The sequence below is a fragment of the Populus trichocarpa genome, chromosome 8 (assembly GCF_000002775.5).
Source record: "Populus trichocarpa isolate Nisqually-1 chromosome 8, P.trichocarpa_v4.1, whole genome shotgun sequence".
Classification (NCBI taxonomy): Eukaryota; Viridiplantae; Streptophyta; class Magnoliopsida; order Malpighiales; family Salicaceae; genus Populus; species Populus trichocarpa.
Genome location: NC_037292.2, coordinates 4,294,203 through 4,316,366, shown reverse-complemented (window position 1 = coordinate 4,316,366; position 22,164 = coordinate 4,294,203). Strand labels below are relative to the sequence as shown.

At 35.6% G+C, this 22,164-nt stretch overlaps 1 protein-coding gene across 3 annotated transcripts; it reads left to right on the top strand.

Annotated features, from left to right (window-relative positions):
- Nucleotides 1-1,181: 1,181 nt before the first annotated feature.
- Nucleotides 1,182-21,362, top strand: LOC7494508 (anaphase-promoting complex subunit 1). 3 transcript variants are annotated; one of them, XM_052455183.1, is made up of 38 exons: nucleotides 1,182-1,514; nucleotides 1,829-1,892; nucleotides 1,994-2,078; nucleotides 2,619-2,902; nucleotides 3,036-3,141; nucleotides 3,238-3,398; nucleotides 3,745-3,932; nucleotides 4,041-4,110; nucleotides 4,870-5,040; nucleotides 5,597-6,099; nucleotides 6,316-6,775; nucleotides 7,025-7,363; nucleotides 7,697-7,780; nucleotides 8,098-8,190; nucleotides 8,288-8,347; nucleotides 8,648-8,746; nucleotides 9,183-9,323; nucleotides 9,670-9,750; nucleotides 10,258-10,329; nucleotides 10,775-10,846; nucleotides 12,420-12,513; nucleotides 12,595-12,677; nucleotides 12,841-12,897; nucleotides 12,989-13,066; nucleotides 13,192-13,313; nucleotides 13,402-13,562; nucleotides 14,733-14,809; nucleotides 14,889-15,002; nucleotides 15,098-15,199; nucleotides 15,890-16,030; nucleotides 16,395-16,568; nucleotides 16,863-16,926; nucleotides 17,008-17,147; nucleotides 17,238-17,395; nucleotides 18,607-18,685; nucleotides 19,416-19,514; nucleotides 20,293-20,721; nucleotides 20,868-21,362. In XM_052455183.1, exons 1-37 carry the CDS (start codon nucleotides 1,288-1,290, stop codon nucleotides 20,689-20,691), a joined length of 5,502 nt encoding a protein of 1,833 aa, XP_052311143.1. In that variant the 5' UTR covers nucleotides 1,182-1,287; the 3' UTR covers nucleotides 20,692-20,721; nucleotides 20,868-21,362. The 3 variants fall into 3 exon arrangements, with proteins under 3 accessions (XP_052311143.1, XP_024462831.2, XP_024462832.2); XM_024607063.2 differs by having other exon boundaries at nucleotides 20,293-21,362; XM_024607064.2 differs by lacking the exons at nucleotides 17,008-17,147; nucleotides 17,238-17,395; nucleotides 18,607-18,685; ... (1 more) ...; nucleotides 20,293-20,721; nucleotides 20,868-21,362 and having other exon boundaries at nucleotides 16,426-16,568.
- The last annotated feature ends 802 nt before the right edge of the window (nucleotides 21,363-22,164 follow it).

Here is a 22,164-nt window from a genome sequence, read left to right as displayed (position 1 = left end):
AACTAGGAGGAGGAAAGTTAAGGAAAGCAGCAAAAACTTTGAAGGATGATTTTTGATGCTCGTGTTTCTATTTTTTTCTTTCAAATTCAAAACTTCTCTCTTTCTTTCTAGGCTTGTAATTAAGTAGTTGTTATGGTTTAAAGTATTTTTTAATTAAAAATATATTAAAATAATATTTTTTTATTTTTAAAAATTATTTTTGAGATCATCATATTAAAATAATTTGAATATATATATATAAATAATTTTTAGCAATATTTTTAAAAAAATTTAAAGGAGTTCCCAAACAATTTTTTATATTCAAGCAAATGGACCACACTATCCTATATTATTTTTATTATATTTGTTTGATTATTGATCTAGAAATTATTCGATCGTACATATATTTTTCTCACCTCTCCCCAGTCAAATATCATTAATACTTTATCTTTTAATAGTTTTCTTGCTTCATTGTATGATATATAGTATTTTTTAAAATAATATTTTATTTAAAAATATATTAAAATAATTTTTTAATATAAAAACATTAAAAAACACTAAAAACAATCAATTTAATATTTTTTCAACTCAAAAACATCTTCAAAAAGCACCTAAAAGCATAGGCAAAAGTTGTGTTAAATACCCTCTTAGTGAATGTACGGTATTGTAATATAAAATATTTTTTAAGAGTATTTTTCATCTAAAAATATATTTAAATAATTTATTTTTATATTTTTGACATAAGTGTATTAAAATCATTAAAAAAATTTTAAAATATTAATTCAATATTTTTTAAAGATAAACACACATTTAGAATGTATCTAAATATAGTGGAAAACACACTATCAAACATGCTGTTAATCTCTCAGAACTCGTTAATATTGTAGTAATAATTGTTTTTCAAAGTATTTTTTATTAAAAAGTATATTAAAATTATATATATATTTTTTAAAAAATTATTTTTAATATTAGTAAATAAAAAATGATCTAAAAATATAAAAATTAATTTGAAGTTATTAATTTTTTTTTTGTTAAACATAAAACGAACGTACTATTAATATTTAACCTCAATTTTTTACTCCCAACAAACACAAAACATACTGGACCGGGTCATGCGAGTTCGGCTCGTCATGTTGGGGTCGGGTTATCATAATCTAGTTCGCTAGGGTTTAAGGCTTTAAAAGAACAACCACACCATTTACTAAAAAGTAAAAACACGAAAAAGAGCGGGAGTGAGAAACTAAACGTTTAATGATCCAAAATTTCCATCACTCGCTCAACTAACTCAGTCACAACTCGATTTTCTAAATGGCCGTTAGGGTTTGTGAACTCACAGTTCTTGGAGAGTTCAAGCCATTTGGCCTGATTGCTGAAGCTCTGGACGGTAAACCTCCAGACACCGACCCTGATGACTACGACTATTTCCTCTTCGATCCCGAAATCGCCCGAGACCGCAACGAAATCGACGAAACCGATACATGCGGCTCCGCGCTCAGAGATCGCAGCGACCACGAGCTCTTCATTAGAGGAAACAAGTACATCATACTGATACTGCCTTTTTTTTCCTAAAAATTTCTTTTTTGGAATGAGATTACCGTTGATTTTAGGTCAATTTGTTTAATTATACGACTCCTATTTTCTTGAGTTATAAGTATTTGCATATCTGATCGAAGTTTGATGTCTAATTCTGTTCATCCTACTTAGCCAGAAATTGATTCCATTTACAGTAATGTTGTAACTAACTAAATTAAATTTAATAGCTTTTTTCCCCCGAATATCATCCACTGCTTTTATTGCTACATTTTTATAGAATTCCTATTTATCTCCTCTCTCTCCGGTGGCTTAATAGGATTATATGGTCTACTGGTGCAAGAGTTTTCAAGAGATTCACGTTGCCCTCCCCAGTTATCATGGTACAAAGTGATCCTACATTTGGCTCGTTATCAGATTATGTTTGTTATAATACCCTTTTACAGTATTTGATCTCTACCACGACTTCTTTATAATGTTACAGGCGTGCTGGTGTCATCTGGGTGATCTTTCTGAAGCTCTGCTTTGCATATTGCTTACTGATTCCTTAACAATATATAACATATCAGGTAAGAAGACTGAGATGTTTTTTTTGGTGATAATGCAATATGATATTTTCTTTCAACGAACATTTTATTTTTTCCTGAAATAGTCATTCCTGTTTAGCATGCTATTGCAAAACTTGGTGCATATCATCTAATTCTCAGGCGTCCCAGGGCATCAACATAATCAACAAGCAATCACTCCAGTTGTTTCAATTACAAAAAAAAATGCAGCATATTGTACACAGAAGAAAATTAATGTTTGTTAGGATATACATAATCATTGTCATTTTTGTATCGCCTTGTGCTGCTTGGTGGTGCACTTTTTTGTTTTTGTGTTGACATGGGTATCTCAGAGCCAGTGCCCATGAATACAAAGTGTCGCATATCTACTAGAGAGGAGCATATTGTACTGCTCAGTTTATACGTATCTGGTTGTACTTTACCCAGGAATTTCAATTTTTTTTTAGCCTAGACATTTCATTGCATCGGTTGAGCTGATATTTGTTTTCTGAAATTAAGCTGATATTCTCAATCTCTTACTCTTTCTCTCTCTCACACACACAGGTGAAGTAGTATCCATTCCCATCCCTTGTACTATCACATCAATATGGCCTCTTCCATTCGGTTTGCTACTCCAGTCAGCCTCTGAGAATTCCCCAATGCAAAATCACTTGTCATCCCCAAGCCCTTTATTTGGTGTGTGTGATATGTCCCGTGCTAAACGAGAGATTGTGCACAGCCCACACCATAACTTCGGTGTTTTGGGGACATTTGATCATGTGATCAAAGGAGATTCAGCTATAATGTCCTCACATCTCATTTTGAAGGACCTGTTGGAAGAGCCACATGTATGTATAGTTGCTTTTGCCGAATGAAAAGAACAATTTGCTTGCCTTGTCATTTTTGAAGTTATGTAGTTAGGTTCCTTTTATTTTTGTATTCTGTGATGATCACAAACTATACTGCTTTGATCTTTCACAGTTGATGCATGTTGAAGAAAGAGGAAAATTGACCATAATGAAGGATTTTGATGAAAGAACAATTTGGACTAGCAATCGAATTCCTCTAATGGCATCATATAATAAAGGTTTCTCGTATTGCCTTTGAGTGGATTATTCCATGTCTCTTTTACTTTTATCTCCTTTCTCATGCTATCATGTATAACATTTTGCTTTATATGCAGGGAAGATGCAGCATTCACTGTGGGTTGCTGAAATCATCAATTCTAATTTTGAAGCCGAAAATGCCAGTCTAAGTGGTGCAGCTCTTGATGATGTATTAGATAAAAATTTCTCCTTTCGTAGAATATGGCAGGGGAAGGGTGCCCAGACAGCTGCTAGTAAGGTGCCTTACATCAGTTCTTGGCACCTTATGGTTCCGGAACTTAGTCTGTACCTAAGTCTAATGAAAAGAAAATAAAACCCTTACAAAACCACGACTATTCTTTTCAACTCATTTTTCTTAACCCCTTCTTTCTTCAAAAATCAAAGTTCGGTTGAAGATATTTCGCCTACCATGGTTGGAGTTGCTCTTCCAAATAGAGTTTGCCTCCAATTTTTTGCCATTATTCTGAACTGGTGTATCTGACCAGCATTTCATTCAATTGAGTTTGATGTCTATCATACTATTTTCCTTCTGGGAATTTATGATATATGGTGCTTACACAATTTGTTTCTTTTTCATGTTACAGGTTTTTCTCGCGACTGACGATGATGCTGCTCCTGTTATTTGTTTTCTTCTTCAAGAACAGAAGAAGTTGTTGTCTGTAAAGCTTCAAAGTCTTGAAATTAATAATGAGATTATTTTTGATATCAAACCTGATGTGAGCTGGAGTGTTGCTGCAGTTGCAGCTGCACCTGTGAGTGTTACACACCCAAGGTAGAGTTGGCCTTTCTTTTCTGTCTTTATATGCTTCATCCTGACCAGGTCATCATCTTTTCTTATGAAATCACGCTTTTCCACTTTTGGCTTCTCTTTCTTTTGCAGAGTGAAAGTAGGACTCCTGCCTTATACAGACATTGTTGTTTTGGCTCCTGACAACTCGCTTCTCCTTATTGTAAGCTGCATGCCCTGGTGGCCTGCATTAATCTTGACATCATAATAATCTGTTTAGCTTTTATTTGTTTTTCTATACCTCTTCATGTAAAGAGCAACTTTTTGTCTGTTTGGATGCTTTCTCCCTGTAATTTTCTTGTGTCCAGCATAAGGTGATATCTTTTCCTCTGTATTTCTGGGATTTCTTGCTAACATTTACACAGATATTCAATCAATACTGCCATCATCATCATCATCATTTCTTGTTATGCCAAAAAGTCAATAAATTTTTACAGGCAGTTTTTAGTTTAAAAATGGGTAGTAGCGTTCCCAACCAGAAGTTTGACTCACTTTCCCTTGATAATTATATAGCTTCAGAGTTTGTTTATGAAGATTGATAACCAATTTCAACTGGTTGGGTTTGAATCTTTTCTTTATCCTAGCAGCTCTATTTGTTACATGTCCAACTTGTGTGTGTGTTTTTCAGTACTTAAATTTTTATAGGAGAAATAATTCCTCTTCACTAACCAAGATTCCTTGCGTATGATAAATGTTATTTAGTAATCTCATCATTCTTAGTAACAGAAAGCAAATTTAGTTTTCTTCTCTGAGACATTCCGGTACATTGCTTGCTCTATGAACTGCACTATGTGTTGTCTATCAGTCTTTCGATAATATTTTTCGTCAGAGCAGTGATGAGTGATTTGCAAAATTAATTCATGTTCTTTTCTCCATATGATTTGGCTATATGGGTAATATTAACTCACATGTTATGTTGCAGTCAGGGAAGCAATTATTGTGTAAGTATTTGTTGCCGTCTTTTTTTGGAAAAGGCCATCTTTCACATAATTTGGAATTCTCAGAGACTGCATCTGTTCCGCTTGACTCAAAGATTTTAGGATTGACTGATGCAGTGGAGGGGCGTGTTAATCTAATATTAAATAATGGCCAGGTTTGTTAATATGTACACAGAAAGTTCTTTTTTGAGCCAATTCTGGTACATTTATCACAATTACCATTGTTATTGTCACCACTTTTTTTTTTTTTGCATGCTCGTCTACTTTAATGTTTGTTGTTTAGCTGTGCTGCTCTGCAACTTTTTTTGTTTTCTTTACTTTTCTCCTACCTATATGCTGCACATTTTGTTCTGGATTATTGTTTCATAATTTACAGTATAGTTTCATACAGTCCCATGCTGGTAGAATGGAGTAAAAAGATTAATGGTCACCCCACATTAGTTTGGGATTAGTTTAATTGAGTTGGTTGCAGCTTCATATTGCTAATAGCATGTTCATGCTTTTAATAACTTGCAATAGTGATTGTATTTGTTAATGAAGTTTTACAATGAGATCTATCTATACAGTAACAGTATTTAATTATGCAGATTAGCTAATTGGCCGACCCTGTTAATTTGTTCTTGCTATCCACCAGAATTTTTAACCTTCTACAATTCTGTCAATCACAGTTACTCTGTTAATAATATTATGCCCTTGATTTTTTGTTTTCAGATGTTTCGATGCACATTACGAAGAAGCCCTTCATCTTCATTAGTTAATGATTGCATCACAGCAATGGCTGAGGGGCTCAGTTCTGGCTTCTATAACCATTTCCTTGCTCTTCTCTGGGGAGATAGTAACTCTGACTATTTGTCTAGGGCCGATTCTAGTGTTGATTCTGAATGGAACTCATTTTGTAATATCATACTTCAAATGTGTAGGAAGCCTAGTGCCACTTCTCAGAAGCATTCGGACTTAGAGAACTTAGAGCAGCATTCATCCTGGGAGTTTCTTGTTAACAGCAAATTTCACAAGAACTACCATAAACTTAATTTTATCTCTAGGGTTTCTTCATCAGAATTGTCCTTTGATCCGGAGAAAATGGATTCCTTTGGATCAAATATGGAAGGTAATCGAAGTTCAGAAAACTCATTTTACTTTGAGCTATTACAGGAGAGCTTGGATTGTCTACATGCATTATATGAAAGTCTGAAACTGGATAAACTTCGCAAACGGTAAGTCTAGTTTATTATTTAGACTATTGTTGCAAACATTTTGAGTCAATTTAAATATTTTTTGAACAAAGACATTCTGGTATATTCTAAGCTAAATGACTCGCTGAAGTTTAAATTTTATAAGTAATCTAAGGCTCAACCTTTTCATTTTATTTGTTTGATGTATATAACTCAAAAGTTTCATTAACATCTTATGCCTAAAACGTTTGCTTGTAGGGACTTGGAGCTTGTGGCAGTTCTTTTATGCAATATTGCCAAGTTTCTTGGTGAGGGAAATTATTTGGATCATTATATTCGTGATTTTCCTGGTCTGATTTCGAAAATTGGGACATGTGAGATGCCTTTCTCCCAGAAAACTCCTCCTAGTTTATTCAGATGGCTTGAAAACTGCATGCAACATGGTTGTAGTTCTGCTAACACGGATGATCTTCCACCTTTAATTTGTAAAGATGGAAACTTTGTTGTGAGCTGGGCAAGAAAGATAGTTTCCTTCTACAGTTTATTATGTGGTGGTAAACAAACAGGCAAGAAGCTGTCATCTGGTGTTTACTGTAATATTGCTATGGGTTCATGTTGCACTAGTGAGGAGCTCACGGTTTTGGCAATGGTTGGGGAAAGATTTGGACTGCAGCAGCTTGACTCACTACCTTCTGGTGTATCCCTTCCTCTGCGACATGTAAGTTGATTTTAGTACTTTGCTGGGTATGGGAAGCTCTGCAAGCAAATAGATCCATAGAACTTCGTAAATTCCTGTATTATCTTTTGAAATGGTAAGTTCATATTGTTGCGTAGTGACCTAGCAAGTCAAGTGAAGGTAGTGAAAAGTTGGGATATTATGTTTAGTGGTAGGTTTATCTATGGAATAATTGTTCGGAAAAGGTGATGGTCCTACTTTTATCTACACTAATGATTTCCTCACCTTTAGGCCCTAGACAAGTGCCGGGAATCCCCCCCAACTGATTGGTCTGCAGCTGCATATGTTCTTCTTGGTAGAGAGGATCTGGCTTTGTCTCGTTCAGCTCTGCCATGCAAATCTGGGGAACTTGAAACTCAACCCAATGTGAATCTGATCTCCATGTCGACACCTTACATGCTACATTTGCATCCGGTGACAATTCCTTCTACAGTTTCTGATACTACTGGACTGGAAAGTGCCAAGTTTGAAGATTCAGATTCTGCCGATGGGTCTATGATGGATGGTATGGAACATATCTTCAACTCCAGCACTCAATTGCAGTATGGTCGAGATCAGCGGTTGAATGAGGTTTGCTCTTGCCCTTAAGCTCACCCATCAATATTGAACTGTACAAATTATAAGTGCAGGGAAATGATTTATGATTTAAGGTTCACCTAAGGTTTGAAATGCTTCCTGATGCAATTTTTGTATGATAAATTCTTATATCACTTCATTACTGATAAAAGAAGTTTTACATCAGTTCATGGATGCTATTCAATCATTTTGAATCCGGCAGAGTCTATTAGTTTGTTGCACTAGGTTTTGAATCAGTTTTCTTAAATTGCACTCATGTAATTGTTGCATTATGAAAAGTTCTGTACTCTTCTGTGTTTCCTTACTACCTATTTTCACTTCAACCAGGTTAGACGACTCTTGTGCTCCACTAGACCTGTGGCTATCCAAACATCTGTTAACCCCAGCGCCTCTGACCAGGATATACAGCAGGTATACCTCACTTGCTGTCTATTTGAAAGCTGTAAATTATTTATTTCTAAGTGTTCTAGTAGTTATTAACTTCCTTGTATAGATTGAAATGCTAAATGCCACTACAAGAAAACAATGTGTTTGGATGATTAACGTGTTGTGCTGCACATGGGAATTTTTCAAAGTTATCGTCACTACAATGCACTTGGAGAATTTCAGTAATGAGGATGAAAGACCTTAAAAGTTCTGCAGTCTTTTATTATTACTTTGTTCCTGTTTTACTTATGGTTCAGATCCTTATCTTATTGTGTCTTCTTCTCTCCCTTTTGCTTGTGAAGGCTCAACTGTGGCACCTGGCACAAAGGACCACTGCTCTTCCTCTTGGCCGTGGGGCATTTACTCTAGCAACCATATCTACCCTTTTAACAGAGGTATTCTTTCTGTTTTACTGTTTAATTTCTTGGGCTTTTGTAACTAAATTGATTTTTGATGATGCAATTCTGTTTCATATTTAATCTCTTTCTGCAGGCCTTCACAGTGCCAAAGCTTGTTTTAGCAGGTCGGTTGCCGGCTCAACAAAATGCAACTGTATGTTGTTGTTGTTGTATTAAGTAATAAACTTGTAAACTTCTGTTGTCTATGTGTTTCTGTTCTCTTGGTTACATGTTACCTGCTATGTTCTCGTAACTAGCATTTTGTAATGGTTGGGTAGTTCCATTTCTTATGATGAATCTTGATGAACGAACTTTAACATACTAAATAATAAAAAATAAATTATTCTGTTTTCCTTGAGTTTGCAGTCGGGGCTTTGTCTCTTTATCATTTTTCTTCTGAACATCTTCTCCTTCTTTCTTGTTTTTCTGTCTCGCATGTTCTTTCTTTTGATAGGTAAATCTAGACCCAAATATAAGGAATATACAAGAACTTAAATCTTGGTCAGAGTTTCACAATGCTGTTGCTGCTGGACTAAGGCTGGCTCCCCTTCAGGTTTATTTTTGTATCCTTTTGAGATCATGTTTTTCTCCCCCTAGTTCAAGTTCATCAATTACTTTACCCATTTGTTACCAAGTTTTTCTGCATTATGAAATTCTTATTTCACTTTTTAATGACATTAAAATGTGGCTAATCATTTTGCTTAATGTGACATGCACTTGCTTTAGAAAAAAACAGGTATATATTTATTACTCTTTATTATTGACGTGACATTAAAATGCAGTTTATCATTTTGCTTAATGTGACATGCACTTGCTCTAGTAAAAATGGGCATATATTTATTACTCTTTATTATTGATTTGACTGTTCCAATTTTCTGGTTCCCTTTATTTCTCAGCTGTTTTTCATATTACTTGTGTTATATACTATTTTACCTTGAAAAACATTTTTAAAAAACTTGTTTTGAAGTATTTTTCCCTTTCACATGCAGGGAAAAGTGTCAAGGACATGGATAATATACAACAAACCTGAGGAACCAAATGCGATCCATGCTGGACTCCTCCTTGCATTAGGATTACATGGATATCTGCGTGTTTTAGTGATTAGCGACATATACACTTATTTCACACAGGTTTGACCACCTTTTGCTCTCTTTTTTTGCCTTGTAATTTGCTGTGTTCATAATTTGTAATTAGTGTGCTGATAGCAAATCAAATAATTGTACCAGTTCGAACTTTGGTGTTGAGAGGGGAGTGAGATAGCTTGTATGTTTAAAATCATATTCCCTACACCACTTTCTTCATGAAATGAAGCTGGTCATATCATTCTTCAAAGCTACCCAAGGATCTAGATATTAGTTACTTTATCTTATTATTCTATAGCTTTAACATCATCTATAATCATTTTGTTTATATATTTACTGTTTATGTTTGTCCTTTTTTTGCCTAGTTTTGCTTCTTACTGCTTCATATCAACAGGAGCATGAAAGTACAACGGTAGGATTAATGCTTGGTCTGGCAGCTTCTTACAGGAAAACAATGCACCCAGCAATATCAAAGGTAAAAATCATATGTAAACCTCTTCATTTCTTTTTCTTTTATGATGAAAAACCATATGTAAACCTGATATTCTGTTAAGGTTCAATATTCTCTTCTTCATCTATTGAAGTTTTGGTTGCTAAAGTCTTCCTAGCCTTTTGTGTTTTGGAATGAAGGATGCCTTCTGCCCCAAGACAGAATTTCTTTTGATTGATGATTTTTTTATTGAATTGGTATACAATTCTGTAAGCATGAGAATCAATAAACTAGTCTGCAATGGTTTCCTGCAGTGGATGCCAATTGGCATCTTAACATTCAATCTGCATCTTTTGTGTCCTATATTTTAGTGACCTTTTCAGATACTAACTAGGGGCTCCAACTAAAACACTTTTTAGTAGATGTGACTTGTTCGTGTGGAGAATAGAACATTACTTTAAGCATTGCTTTAATATTCTTCTTCTCTATATTCCTTAGTCACTTACTCACTAGTCTAATTCACAAAACTGACTCAATTGCTCTGTGTGGCAGTCTCTGTATTTTCATATACCTTCTCGGCATTCTTCTTCATTTCCGGATTTGGAGTTACCAACCCTTGTGCAGGTATTTATCACTGTCTCACTTGAATTACATCATAAAATAATCTGTGATTTTTTTTTTACATTTGGAAATGAATATATTTGTTTCTTCTACAAGGAAGGCAAAGTTTAATTGTTTGCTAAAACTTAAAAGGTGTGCATTGATGCATCCATAGATGTGTTCATTAGCATACAAAAATAATTCTTCAGAACACTATTTTCTTGAGAAGCACTTTCCATACTCTGTTCTAAATTGGGATAAGCTTATTTTGTGGACTTCCTTGCTGTAGTTGGTGAATTCCAGTTTCTTCATCATATTGCAGTTGACTCTCTTCTTGGTTACAGTTGTTGCTAAAATTGAGTCTTGAATGATTGATCAATTTGCTAAGGTGTAAAAAATAGTCATGAGATTTATTTGGCAGTAGTTGGAATATTGATTTGACCTCACATTCTATTCTGTTGCATTCCAGTCAGCAGCACTAGTTTCAGCTGGGCTTCTCTATGAGGGATCAGTTCACCCGCCGACAATGCAGATTCTTTTGGTAACTTTTTACTTAATGCTATGGTAGTAGATTCATTTTTTTACTATTAGTTTCATGTATTTCCTTTTCTGCTTAATGTGGTCAACCACTAAATTATTTTTCATGACATTGGAAATTGTGAGTGAAGTTTGTATGGCATGTGTAATTGGACAGCAGAAAATCATCTATTCTTCATTGTACTCTCTCAAGTCTAGTGAGGCTATTATAACTAGATCCTTTCTGTTTGCCTGTGCTTTCTAAACATATCATCACACATTAGCCTTATTGGCTCAATACTCTTACTAGGAGTGTTCACAAGTAGGATAAATTGGTTTTGACCTTATATTTTTTACCTTCTGAAACTTGTGGTAATGAATATTCGAGAAATGGTCCAAACGTTCTAAATTGGTAGGGCCAGGTTAAACAGGATCTGATTTGCTGTTGGCAGTTTGGATGAGTATCTGCATAATTGTTCCTGGCATTGCTAAACTGCATCCTGCAAATTTCTCTCTCTCGTATTTCACAATCCCAAACAAGCCCACTTTGCATTGCTTGTAATGTGGAAATCACCAGTTTTTCACCCGGGTTCCATCATCAAATGCTACTTATGTGAATCACATACAACCCCAATTCTAATCCTAAGTCAACCGCCTGTTACAAATGGATAACCATTAGCACTAATAGAATGAAGAAACAACCACCTCCAGTTTCATATTTCTCTTACCCTACTGCATTACTGAGAAAATGTTCAACCATTAAAGTATAAAACTAGCATCATCAAAACCAGCCACTGATTTCCACTCTCCAGTTCAGCTCATTTCTCCAATACAAACCACATTCATATTACAAAGAAAACAAATGTATGTTAGGGACAGATTACTGAAATGTCATAAGAAGTCGAGAGGAGAAAACCACCAAAGCCAGACAGAAAATAAGAGTTTTGTGCTCTCATGACGTGAGAACCAAGATATCCTCAAAGATGAGGAGATTCTTTGAGAGAGACATAGAGATGATGAAAGAACTAAGGAGATGGCAGATGAGATCTTAGATCTGTGGAAATTAGGTTCCTATTTAAGGTGTGGGAATTGGAATTATATAGAAAAAGGAGCCTGAATTTTTTGGAATGTTTAAAAGATCCAATTTTTTGTATTGGTGTTTCAGGTTGGATTGGACAGGTGTTTCAAATTTATAATCTTCAATGACTTGATCAGTTGGGTATCACAAATCTACTGATCAACCTACCCCTTCTCTCAAATAATTGGCGAGGTTGGTTGGGCTGGGATTTGATTGAGTGGGTTGGTGCACTCCCAATTGTTTGATTTTAATAATGTTTTTAATAATATGAACTATTCAATTATGTGGTACTAACTAATTGCTTTGGATTGCAAGACAATGAATGATATAGCCATTAAACCTTCTTCTTGTGAATGAAAAGTACTCTTGTTAATGCCCCATTCAGCTACAAGTGTGGAGTGTTGTGTAGTCTTTTCTTAACTGTCCTCTGATACTCCTCCTCTCTCTTGTGGGCGCACTCGTGCACACAACACACGCACTTGATGCCTTTCAGTTATGATTACATAAATTACTTCTGCAGGGAGAAATAGGCCGTAGAAGTGGAGGCGATAATGTACTTGAAAGAGAGGGTTATGCTGTTTCTGCAGGATTTTCTTTGGGTCTTGTTGCTTTGGGTATGGATAATTTAATACTTTGATCAATTAAATATTGAGAATCTGAACTTCATTTGAATAACTATGTTATGCTAACTGAAGGTCGAGGTGAAGATGCACTTGGTTTCTTGAACAGCTTGGTTGATCGATTGTTCCAGTACATTGGTGGCAAGGAGATGCATAACGTAGGGCTGTTAATTCTCTCTTGATGATTTTACTGCTGTTATGGATTCCTATAATTGTGTTGTAAATTTGGTGTAACTAAAATGAACACCTTGAGCAATTTTACTTTTGGAATGCTTAATTGAGTTTTTGATTTTCTCTCTTTCCTGTTCTATTCTTAATCAGGAAAGACCCCTTTTCTTGACACCATCAATGGATGAACAAAACCACGGTGCTGGACAGGTCATCTCCACTACCTCTGGCACAGCAATGTTTCCAGGACCTTTTTCTTTTCCCTAGTACATCGTTCTTACTGTTTCTCTATTGTGCACAGATGATGGATGGAACTGCAGTCAATGTTGATGTTACTGCACCTGGAGCTATCATTGCTCTTGCATTAATGTTTTTGAAGGTACTTTAGTTTGAAACGTGCAACAAGTGCGTTTTAGGATTAATAAGGATCATAGGATTCTAAAAAGAAATTCCTGCAAATGGCTGTATCATCTATAAAGAATTTTGGTTCTCCTTGTCTTGCAGACCGAGTCAGAGGCAGTTGTATCAAGGCTTTCTATTCCTCAGACCCATTTTGATTTGCAATATGTGAGACCTGACTTCATAATGCTTCGTGTCATAGCTCGGAATCTGATAATGTGGAGCAGGTAGTGCTAGTCATGTAAATTGCTGCATTTAAGCTTAATCTCTATGTGATTAAGACTCTGATTCAAAGCTCACATACCATTTATTCAGGGTGCATCCATCCAATGATTGGATTCAGTCCCAGATTCCTAATATTGTCAAAAGTGGTGTTAATGGCCTTGAAGATCATGTTAATGACATGGATGAAATGGATGCAGAAACCTTTGTCCAGGCATATGTCAATATTGTGGCTGGAGCGTGTATTTCTCTTGGTAAGTAATTGTTGTTTGATCAGATTTGGATGATTATTCTTCTAAGACTTATTTCCTGAAATGATTTTCATATCAAATGTGATCCTGCATTTTGGGTCACCAAGGTATCTGCTGTATGGACTTGCCCGTGGCTTTATTTTAAGAAATTGAAGAATTTGAAATTATTGAGCATAAAATGACAATGCAGATGCACAGAGAATTTTGTTTAAAAAAATCAAAATTTAGCAAGTTATGTCGAAGTTGAGCTTCCTGTGACAGATAAAACCAACAAAGCCACCTCTTGCAAAGTGCAATTAAAATCTTTGTTTTGGCTAGCCAAGGCAATATTAATTCATTTCCTCAATTTTAAAGGAAATCATTATTTCCAGATCAAAAAATCATATATCCAGAAACTCATGCATGCAGTTTTGTGAGTCAATGCATCCATTGCTTTAGAAATGATTGCCATTATGAATGTACAGAACTTGCATAAGCAATCAATACAGTCTGTTCAAGCATCTGAGTAGTAGCCTAGACTTATTGGAAAGCTGGGATCAGCTGAAGCTGGGACTTTCTGTGGTGACTTCTTATTTGTGAAAAATGCCCGTTCTTTACATAAAATGAAAATGAAGTTTGATTTTATGACTAACTGGTGGCAGAACTGCTGTAAACATTCTGTGTTAAATGGTAAAACTTGAAGAATTGTTGTCACATACTGCAATAGATCTTAAGTGGTACTCAATGACTGTGGACTCTAATGCATAGTTAATCTAGCTTTAGTACTGGCCCATATTTAGTTTCATAAGGTTGTCTTGTGCTGACTACATTCAGACTAAATTGTTATTTATATTTGCTTTTGTTGATCAACTTGACGGAAGGAAAATTGTCCAGAAGACACTGGATTGGTGCATATAATCTTTCATCGTCAATAACTTGAAGTTGAGTTCTGGGCACACAAAATTATCGTAAAAGATATATAAATTGAAATTATGGGTGCACATACAATTTTTTTTTAATTATGTGCGTGGACAATGACATAATTGAATGTCTGTCACGATTACTTTCCTTATTGCATTTATCTTTTTTGGCATGTTAATTAATGCCAGTCTGAATTTTTTTTCCCATTGCTTTTCTTGTATTGTTCCCCCCCCCCTGTAAATCCTGACCATTATTATCATTAATTATGGGCAGGTTTGAGATTTGCTGGCACAAAGGATGGGAATGCGCAGGAATTACTCTATGAATATGCTGTTTACTTTCTAAATGAGGTCCTACATTCACCATGTGTGATAGTGCTGTACTAATATCTATTAGTTTGTTGATAGAAAAGTTAATGAAATTTTGCAGATCAAGCATGTTTGTGCTACAAGTGGAAATGCCTTTCCAAAGGGATTGTCTCGTTATGTTGACCGTGGCACTTTGGAAATATGCCTTCATCTCATTGTTCTTTCATTGTCTGTGGTATGTGGAATTTGATTATTGATGTTGTTTTCTCACCATCCTCTGTAATATAGGAAAAATAAATTTTAAGTTTGTCGTGTGTTCTTGGAGAGTAGGTTATGGCTGGTTCTGGACATCTACAAACATTTCGATTATTGAGATTTCTCCGCAGTCGCAACTCTGCAGATGGTCATGCTAATTATGGCACTCAGATGGCTGTAAGTTTCCTGAGATTTCCTTTGGCCTCTATGGATCAGTCATATTCCACTTTTCCATCATAATCTATCTGAACTTATTTGTTGGTTAAAAAACACGAGCTTCTCAAACATGCTAAAAACTTACGGTCATGTGAGCCAGCTAAACATGGTCTGGTTGTACAATGTGGGCCATTAATATGTAAATTTATCTAACTTGGTGGATAAGTGCCCGTATTCACTGATGCTTTTAGTTTTAGCAGTGTATCTGGAATCAGCTTTTCAAACTATATGGATGGAAGTTGCAAAATTGGTTTTAGCTCCCTGCCTTTAAATTTCCTGTACAGCTTAGCATGATATGAAAATAAATCAATTTGCAATCACTTCTCGATGAAATATTTAAATTATATCTGTGAGCTGCATTACTATCAAAAGAGTTCCAAAATACTTTAGGCTCTTGACTTCCGGTTCACCAGTCATGCAAGGTTAATTTGATTATTAAGATTGGTGACTTAAGATAAATTGTGCATTCAAATTCTCCATGTGTGCTTCTTGCTCGAGATAAATGATTTACCATTAAATCTACTCCTCTGTAACAAATTCAATTGAGAGATAAATAAAGCAGTTAGCTTGCTGTATTTTAATTATATATTTTTTATAAAAAGTTTAGGAATATCAACGAACTTAATGTTTGCCTTTCTGAATTGCATTTAGGTAAGCTTGGCAATTGGTTTTTTGTTTCTCGGGGGAGGGATGCGGACATTTTCCACAAGCAACAGTTCGATTGCTGCTTTACTTATTACTCTGTATCCACGTTTGCCCACTGTACCAAATGATAATCGTTGCCACCTTCAGGTAACATGATTATATGCTATAAGAAACAACTATTATGGTGAACATCATGAAGGATGGAAACCTCCTAATAACCTGTTGTAAGAGTTTTACTGGCTTCAAACAGTAAATTTAGCAGGTGCCAAATGATGCTGCCTGGTCATGGTTGATCAGTGTGTTTTTGGGATTGTGGTACTAAATGTAAAGCTTTGTCTTTCAGAAAATATTTGAAGAAAAATGGCTTGTCAGTTTTATTTAATTGGTTAAAAAATGGCTATTTAGTTTTAGTGTAAAACAAAGATGTTGTGTGATTGGAAGCCCTGAAGTCTGAGTCTGTTGCTCCTCTTTTGTGTCGTACCATCTATTTCTCTTATGGTGTGTTTTTCAGGCATTCAGGCATTTATACGTCCTTGCAACAGAGGCTCGATTGCTTCAGACTGTTGATGTTGACAGTGGTCTGCCTGTCTATGCCCCTGTTGAAGTTACTGTCAGGGAAACTGAACATTATTCAGAAACAAGTTTTTGTGAAGTTACCCCTTGTATTTTGCCAGAACGTGCTATTGTAAGTTTTGCAGATTCACTGATGACATTATGATTCTTGCAATATCCTTTTCTATCTTTTACACTGTAGCAAATGCTCTCTCTCTCTCTCTCTCTCTCATGAACTGGACATGGAATTTTTCTGCTGCTCTTGTGACTGCTCAAACAGATCCACACCTGGAATGGTTTAGGACAAGAACATGAAGTTTTTGTTTAGTGATGCAGGGTTATCTACTCCCTGAACACAAGTGATTTTCCTTCCACGAAGCTCCAGAATGGTTTCTTTTCTTAATGTGTTGTTTAATGTTGGTTGCAGTTGAAGAGTGTACGTGTTTGTGGCCCTCGGTATTGGCCTCAAGTAATGGAGCTTGTTCCTGAAGGTTAGAGTATGCCACTGCACAATTTCTGCTATTCAATATTACTTTAACATGCTTTATATGATCACTGTTACTAATGGACAGATAAACCTTGGTGGAGCATTGGGGAAACGAATGACCCATTTAATTCTGGTGTCATCTACATCAAACGGAAGGTTGGAGCTTGTTCATATGTTGATGATCCCATAGGGTGCCAATCACTGTTATCACGAGCAATGCACAAGGTTGTCTTAACATTGTTTTATCAGATTCGACACTTACCTCGACTGTGCCTTACTATATGTTAGATATCAAAACAACATGTCCTTTTCCAGGTTTTTGGTTTGACGAATATAAAAGTGGGTGATCCAAGTACCAGTGACCATAGTGGACCAGGTTCTGTTACAGTTGATCAGCTAGTCAGCGCCTTCTCTTCTGATCCTAGCTTAATTGCCTTTGCACAGCTCTGCTGTGACCCGTCTTGGAATTGCAAGTAAGCTTGCAGAACTTAAGATCTATGCGTCAATGTTGGCTGTGGTATTTTCTTCTTGTCTATACATTAATGCTTCCTTTGATCTACACCTTAATTTTATTTTAGCCATTGTAGCACCACAATCTTGGATCTAGTTGGGTACCATAAATGAAATGTCCCAGTGGTGCATCTGGTAGTCGGCATGTCCTTCAAGTTTTGAAACATTGCCCACTTTTATCCCTGTCAAATTTGACCAAGACCTCGAAGTTTGAATTTGGAATTTGAAAATTGAAACTATTGAGGTGTTCCCTGGAAATCACTTGGACTTTTTTTTATACAAATCACATTCTTATACTGGGATGGGCAAATAAGTTGTCATAGAAAAATATGGATGGCCAAGCAAGGGATATATTTTTGGTTGGTTTTTCATTTGGATGCTTTAACCACATGCAATAAGGGTAAAATTGTGTCTAGATTACTCCTCTTGGGACCTTGATTTGGGGGAACAAAAAATAGGAAATGGCCTTTGCTCTTTTAGGTAATGAATTAGAGGCTAAGATGTAGGCTATTGGGACAGCTGAAGAGGCTTTGTTTTATCATGAAAGATTTTTACAATGACTTAGGTTTAGAATTCAATTTAACATTCAGAAGACTGCAAAATGTGCTGGAGTGTTTGAACTGTTGGAAATTAAATGGCGTAAGAAGTTAGTTTCTTGCTTGGTTTGGTGCCTAAACCATCCAAGGCTTCTTGTATGTCTAAGGACATGTTAGATAGGAGGGTAAAGGTGGCGAAAACTTACCCTTGTAATTTCTCACCCCATTTACTTATGTTTGGTACAAGTTTGATGGTGAGAGGAATTTTAATGGAGGTTTAAATTTAACCTCAAAAGAGGGGTTAAATGTTCACCTAGTGGGGTGAGAGGTAAAGAAATTTTGAGGGAAAAAGTTTGAGTTCTGTGCTCTTACCTCCTTTTTTTTTTTTTTTAATTTAACACTTATATTCCTTTCTTTCATCTTCTACCATTTTAGACTATAAATATAAGATATTTAATTTTTTACAATTATATATATATATATATATATTTATCTTTATAAGGACCTATTATTATCCTTATTTTTTCTACTTTCTAGCAAATATCTTTAACACTTCATCCCTTAATTTCTTTTTACACCCTTATCACTTCGTCCAAAATATCTTACCCCCTTAACATTAGTCATCCATCTATTTGCAGATCTGATGTTGAATTCCAGGAATTTTGCTTGCAAGTATTATTTGAGTGCATTAGCAAAGACAGACCAGCTCTTCTACAGGTAATAATTGCAGGAGAGTGCTTACCTAAGTGTAATATACACAATCTCGCTTATCGATCGATAACTTTTTGCATAAGTTGATTTTTGTTAAACCATCATTGCAAATTCGGGATTGATGCTTCATTCATGTAAATCTTGAATATTTAAAAGTTCATTCATCCAAGTATTTTTATTGATCCATGCAGGGAAAATTTCTTTCACAGTTGTATTAAAAATTTTAAGTTTTGAATTCTAGTGTAATTATCTAGATAAAGTATTGTTAGACATCAACTAAATAAAATATTTGGAATGCATGATTTATAGGAGTAGAATATAAAATAAAATGATTTTTTAATGGAAAATTCACCATGTAGAAAATTAAGAGCCAGTAAGAATGCATATTGTACTGATTTCCTCGGTGGATCTGTTCTCTTGTAAATTTCATGGCTTCTTTTTTGTTTCTAGAACTAATTTTAAATCAATTTATTGGACACAATTAGTGCCTGTTAGATACTAGAATAAATAAATAAATAAGGCGCCCCAAGAACAACGAGCTGTGGAACACAGTCCACCATACTATGGAAAACACTTTGCTGTACCTAAACCATCTTTTACTCTATCTAGGTATGTGTTTGCAAGGTGTCGACAGACAGATTGATTTGAAGTCTTTTTGAATGGAATATTTTGCTGAAACGATCCTGCTTCGATGTATTGTCATTCTAATAAGGTTATTTTCCTCAAATTCTTGCAGGTATATTTATCATTATATACTACAATTGGTTCAATGACTGACCAAGTTACAAATGGTACTTTTATTCTTGGAGATTCACTCGCTTTGTCTAGCTTAAAGGTAAATTTTTTTGTTAGTCCTAGCATCTCACCTACTAATTGAACTAGGTCATTTCTTCCATATAATTGATTGCATACCATTTGCTTCACAAAATAATGCCTTGATTAAACAACAAAGATCTGGCTGTGACCTAGAATATAACTGCAGAATGATGAGGCACAGTATTTAAGAAACTTGTATTTATTGTCATTTGAAAGTGAATGATATGTGAAACTAACATGAATTCCTGCAACGTTGTATAGCATACCGAGTGCGGATGCCATCTAGGTCATGGGGCCAAAGCTGACCAATGTTTGGGGTTGGTGGGTTAGTGGGCAGATCACATAATTGGAATCACTCAAGTAGAACATGCTAAAGGTTGAATTGATTAATTAGTCATTCAGAATTGTCTCATCAGGTTTCCTTCATGTTAGAACTTCATGACAATCACCATAAGCTGGTATACATTACAATGGGTTCTTATACCTAACAAACTTATGTTTAACATGATATACTTGACGGCAACACAACAAACAGGCTTGACCTGATAAAATTGGTATGATATGTGGGGCCCCAAGAATAGTGAAATATGAGAGATAACATAGGCCATGATGCCAAACTTTTATAAGCCAGAAGATGGAGAGATCAGAAATACATAAAGGCCATTAAAAAATTATTAGGGGATTCCCTTTGAGAATAGAAAGCAAAACTAATGGAGTTTACAGAACCTGTTTCTGGAAGCTTCTAGATGGAAGGGTTTGTGCATAACAATACTGAAATAATGTTGTTCTGTTTGCAGCTAGCTTTAACTTATAACGAGGCCCTTCTCAGTGGAAGACTGACTACACCAAGAGGTAGCATTATTCAATCTGTCTTTCTAGGATCACTTAAAAAGCGGGTGGAAGAGCTGCTACATTGTTCAGAGGGATTGAAAATTGATTTTTGCAACTACTTGAATTTTGGGAGATGGCCCAATGATCAAACAGAGGGAGAGAAAAATTCTGTGCTTCTATCTTGGTATCTTCAATGGTTTGCAGTACCATCATCGTCCATAATCAAGACAGCGATGGAGAGAGTTAAGCCCAAGCTTGTGTCAGCATCTTCGGTTCCCTTGCTGCGTTTGTTATTGCCAAGAACTCACATCAATGCAATTGGTGAGATAGATAAATTATTGGTTTCTCCCCAAGTCAGTGGATGAGGTATGGATGCTGTGTTCTTTCAAAGGAAGGTAAGGTAGCGCGTCCAACTCCACAGTTTTGCAACTTCCGAAATCCTACTTTTAAATTTGTTCGACGTTAGGTTTCAGGAAGTGAGAAACGGGACTGTAGTTTGGTTTCTTGTTTCTTTCGCTCTTGAGCTGTTTCAAAATGCAAGGTTTTGTGAAGTTGGAAAAAGGCACGAGTTCATCAAGAAGTTGGAACTGGAAGTCTAACCAAAGTGGAACCTCTATGTCATCCAGCGAAGTGGTTATGGCAGAGAATTGATATCGGCTCATCATGCTTCAGGGAGTAAAGTGGGGAGCAACTGCACCTGTCTCGAAACGGAACCTACTAGAGGTTCTCCTTTTGGCACGCGGAGGTGTTTTTCAATGTGAAATTTGTTTGTAGATTATATTTATCTGCATTAGTCTATTGTATATTTTTTGTCGTTATTAGCAACATTAGAGCATACATGAAAACTCCAATGATGAAATCCTCCCCTCTCCCATCCTATATTTCCTTCATTACCTGGCCCCTCGTTACAAAATTCACTGCTAAATTAACGTTGATCTCCAGTGTTTTGCCTCCACAACATTATTAGCATCCAATTGAATGCATAAATTTCTTTTTATGATTTCAATCAAATAGCTGGATAAACTCGTTGCCTCTATGAAGTTTGTCTTGTTTATCCATTTTGCCAACAGATGGGTTTGAATCTCTCACATCACTAGCAAAACTCTCCAAAGTTTAAGAAGAAGAAAATCACATAGGATAGGATTTACAACACTTTCATCGTGGGATACTTGAACCACCAGGTATATATGTTAAAGATTAGGTGGTCTTAATCCTTCCAGTTACGTCCATGTTTGGACTTTGGTTCAGGTATTACAATGGCATCTGATTTGCCAGCTCTCATGGTTGGAGGGTCTGAATTGGACTCGACTAGAAATGGTGCCCGGTAAAATTTCAGGGGAGCACTATAGTCCTGGAAATTCAAGTTAAACAATAAATTGGCCATGTGGGGCGATCTCAAGCAACTACTTCTCTACCTGTTCAATGTATAGTATTTTAATTAATAAGTGATGTTTTTCTTTGAATTTGATCATGTTATGAAAATAATGAGTCTCTATCTCAGAGATTGTTTCTACTATTTATTTATCTGCATTGGACATGCTATCAAGATCATTATGGTGCAAATCCAGCCGAAAACAGATGGGATGAGAAAGGACTTGCCAATTGTTCAACGTAGCTTGCCCAATTTGAATGTCGTAGAAAACAAACAAAATTTGAATCCATGAAGCTCTCAGGATTTTCCAAGGCTACGAAAAGTATCGCTGACAACCTAATGTTATAGCCAACATAAATCTAAAAGGTAGTTGAGCTGTCAAGCTATAAAATTCGAGATATAGAAGCTTGGTTGCTGGTAGAAAAAACTTGGGACTTGTGAACAGCTGAATAGTTTTTGCAGTATG

Excerpts from the sequence above, each read along its gene's own strand:
- LOC7494508 (XM_052455183.1), top strand. The coding sequence starts at position 1,288 with ATGGCCGTTAGGGTTTGTGAACTCACAGTTCTTGGAGAGTTCAAGCCA. Across the intron at positions 13,314-13,401 it reads AATCTGATAATGTGGAGCAG|GGTGCATCCATCCAATGATT; the intron begins GTAGTGCTAGTC and ends CCATTTATTCAG. Across the intron at positions 14,810-14,888 it reads CTGTTTACTTTCTAAATGAG|ATCAAGCATGTTTGTGCTAC; the intron begins GTCCTACATTCA and ends GAAATTTTGCAG.